Source organism: Capsicum annuum, chromosome 2, assembly GCF_002878395.1.
Source record: "Capsicum annuum cultivar UCD-10X-F1 chromosome 2, UCD10Xv1.1, whole genome shotgun sequence".
Classification (NCBI taxonomy): Eukaryota; Viridiplantae; Streptophyta; class Magnoliopsida; order Solanales; family Solanaceae; genus Capsicum; species Capsicum annuum.
In genome coordinates this window covers 146,827,105-146,830,493 of record NC_061112.1, presented here as the reverse complement: position 1 = coordinate 146,830,493, position 3,389 = coordinate 146,827,105, and the positions used below count along the sequence as shown (strand labels likewise).

At 36.5% G+C, this 3,389-nt stretch overlaps 1 protein-coding gene across 1 annotated transcript; it reads left to right on the top strand.

The window, feature by feature from the left end:
• The first annotated feature begins 687 nt into the window (after positions 1–687).
• On the top strand, positions 688–3,004 carry LOC107860334 (geraniol 8-hydroxylase). Its single transcript, XM_016705651.2, has 3 exons — positions 688–1,232; positions 1,328–1,766; positions 2,118–3,004. Exons 1-3 carry the CDS (start codon positions 772–774, stop codon positions 2,721–2,723), a joined length of 1,506 nt encoding a protein of 501 aa, XP_016561137.2. The 5' UTR covers positions 688–771; the 3' UTR covers positions 2,724–3,004.
• The last annotated feature ends 385 nt before the right edge of the window (positions 3,005–3,389 follow it).

Genomic DNA, 3,389 nt, shown 5'->3' with positions numbered 1-3,389 from the left:
TTTCTCACTTTAACCTCTCAAATATCTTCTCTAGAGCTCAAACTGCTCCATTGATTGAGTTTATGATCTGCTTCCATTGAAGCTTCTTCAATTTTAACAAACTATTTGTGAGAAAAATGTCTACTAGATACCCATTTATTATTGATTGATGTGTCTAATAGAAAATAAGGTTGGTTTGAATTATTTAGACGAAATCAAAATTTTTACTAAGAGAGTTTAAATTTGAAGAAAAATTAATTGAAGGGGATTCAAATCTATTATATGTACATAAAAAGTTATTTTATTCATTTATAAATAATATAATTTTTTATGATAAGGGATCCGTATGAACCCCATGTCAAAGGTTTGCTTTGACATGAGTCGAGATGTCCAAGTGAATTTTCTGGGAAATTTTTTTTCGGCATAGTGATGACGTGGTCACAAAAGAGCCAATAGGTTTTTACCCACTAGTACCAATAATGTATTCAACCTTTCATTTCAACTGTATTACAATGAGTACTTTAGCAAGGAAAAAGTGGTGAAATGTACTACCTCACAAATAAAATGAACTAGCAAGTTAGTCGCCAATTAATACTGTTCCGCAAGTTACACGTTTGGTGGATCTGTGGAAAATGTTACTGCGCATTTACTTTGTTAGGTGGACACGTTATACCATTTGTCCTGATACCTAATTTTCTAACATGGATACCCCTTTAAATATATGTCTAGTACACATGTTCTTGATTATAAAGTTCCAGTTTTTAGTTAACTTTGCATTTTTTTTTTTTAAGTATGGATTATTATTATTATGCCACTCCTCTGGCTCTCTTGCTTGCCTGGACTTTGGTCCAAGGCTTCAATTTAATACTATCATTAAGAACAAATAGGAGGAGGAGAAAGCTTCCTCCAGGACCCTTGCCATTACCCGTAATCGGAAACCTTCACTTGCTAGGCAATCAACCCCATAGATCCCTTGCAAAACTTGCCGATTTTCATGGCCCAATTATGCGTCTGAAGCTGGGACAAACAACCGCTGTGGTCATTTCTTCTTCAGACATGGCCAAACAAGTGCTCCAAAAGCAGGTCTCAGCCTTCTCTAGCAGGTCAATTCCTGATTTAGTCCAAGTTGACAATTTTCACCTGTTCTCCGTAGCTTGGCTTCCCGCATCCCGGCCTCAATGGAGAAATCTCCGCAAAATCTTGAATTCCCGCATCTTCTCCGTCAATAACCTTGATGCCAGCCAGCACCTTAGGTATGTTAACTTATTGTATGATTACGTTATTTACAAGTTTAAACTGTTAGAGATGACATATTTTTAATTATTTGCGGAATCATGTTTTCAATAAGGTTCAAGAAGATCCAAGAACTTGTAGTTTACTGTCAAAGGAGTAGCGAAATGGGCGAGGCGGTTGATATTGGGGGTGCAATTTTCAGGACCATGTTGAATTTACTTTCCAACACCCTCTTCTCAAAAGACTTGGTGGATCCATATGAAAATTCGGGTAAAGAATTTATGGAAATGGTGGAGGGAATAATGTTGGAGTTGGGTAAACCAAACTTGGTAGATTACTTTCCGGTGCTAAAAATAATAGATCCTTTAGGGCTGAGGCGATATAATTCTCTTTTCGGGAAACTACTAAAGCTATTTCATGGATTGATAAATGAGAGACTGGAGCTAAGGAAGTCCCAAAATGTTCAAAAAACTGATGTTTTAGAAGCCTTAATCACAGCCAGTGAACATGATCCCCAAGAGATTGATCGCATGCATATAGCAACAATATGTTTGGTGAGCTATCTTTAGTTCTCCTTCTTTATTTTTATTTTTTGAAATTAAGGGTAGGAGATTAGATTTCCTATGTATGTATGTATATATGTATGATCTTTCATGGCCACTTACAAATTGAATAGAAGAAAATGATAATTCAGATCTATTATGTGTAAACATGAAGATCTGTTGTAAACATAAACTAAAATAAGTTTGTAAGGGGCTACAAAACCAAATCTCTCAATTCGTAATCGAAAATACTAAATTCAAGTGAAACCTTTAAATATGCATGAGTTGGTGAATTATCCATCCGTGGTTTGCATGATTAGTTTCTCGAGTAATTTTCACCTCAAGGTTTTCAGTGTATTTCAGGACTTATTTGTTGCCGGAACTGACACAAGTTCGAACGTAATGGAGTGGGCTATGGCTGGGCTTCTTAAAGCTCCAGAGATTATGAAGAAAGCTCAAGACGAGCTCTCAGAAGTCATCGGAGAAGGGAAGGCAATAGAGGAAGATGACGTAGTCCGACTCCCTTACTTGCAGTGCATTATTAAAGAAACTTACAGGCTGCACCCTCCAGCTCCTTTTTTGGTTCCCCGAGAAGCAGGGCAAGATGTTGAGGTATGTGGCTACACTGTCCCTAAAGGTTCAAAACTGATGGTTAATGCGTGGGTAATTGGTCGGGACTCAACCCTTTGGGAAGACTCTTTGGTGTTTAATCCTGATAGGTTTAAGGATTCAAAATTGGATGTGCGAGGTCAAGATTTTGAGTTAATTCCATTTGGTGCTGGTCGAAGGATTTGCCCTGGTTTGCCTTTGGCAATAAGGATGGTTCCAGTTATGCTTGGCACACTGTTGAATACATTTAACTGGAAAATTGAGGGTGATATTGCTCCAAAAGACTTGGACATGCAGGAGAAATTCGGCCTCACCTTGGCCAGACTTCATCCTCTCCGAGCTGTTCCACTTCCCCTCTGAAATCCAAAATTAGATGGTTTCCTAGAAAAGCCAATGGATGATGAACGTTGTTACTAATATTTCATTTCCAAGAAAATGAAAAAGAAATAAAGAATTTAGCACTCATATAAGCACAAATTATGTAATATTGCAGCTACGGAAAGTTTCTTCCCAGTAAAGAGATCGGGAAACAGATGCATCGGATTTTACTTGAAGTTCAAAACATACAAGGCAATTTGAACATGTAATTCTTACCTTTCATAATTACCTCATGTTTAATTATAGTTGAAACAATTACCTCTCTTTGTAGCTTGATCCTTTAATTTGCGTCGCATAATTATAGACTATAGTCAGTTCTTCAGAATTATATGAAAAAGGAAGCTAAATGCTTACTACTGCTTGATAACTAACAATATATTTGGTGTAATTCACAAGTTAGCTTTTAGGAGAATATTGTTAATATATCCTTATCTCTACCTTATGAAGGTAGGTAGAGAGGTTGTTTCCAAAAGATCATCGACTTAAAGAAAAGGATATCAAATCAGTAAGAAAAGAAAATACATTAGTGAAACCATCATGTTGAAAATAATGATAAAAGAATAGTATCAACAATAAATAATACAATACATAAGCAAGTGAAACAAGTTGAAATTGAGGGCGACATTGCACCAATAGATTTGGACATGC

Excerpts from the sequence above, each read along its gene's own strand:
- LOC107860334 (XM_016705651.2), top strand. The coding sequence starts at position 772 with ATGGATTATTATTATTATGCCACTCCTCTGGCTCTCTTGCTTGCCTGG. Across the intron at positions 1,233-1,327 it reads GATGCCAGCCAGCACCTTAG|GTTCAAGAAGATCCAAGAAC; the intron begins GTATGTTAACTT and ends GTTTTCAATAAG. Across the intron at positions 1,767-2,117 it reads ATATAGCAACAATATGTTTG|GACTTATTTGTTGCCGGAAC; the intron begins GTGAGCTATCTT and ends AGTGTATTTCAG.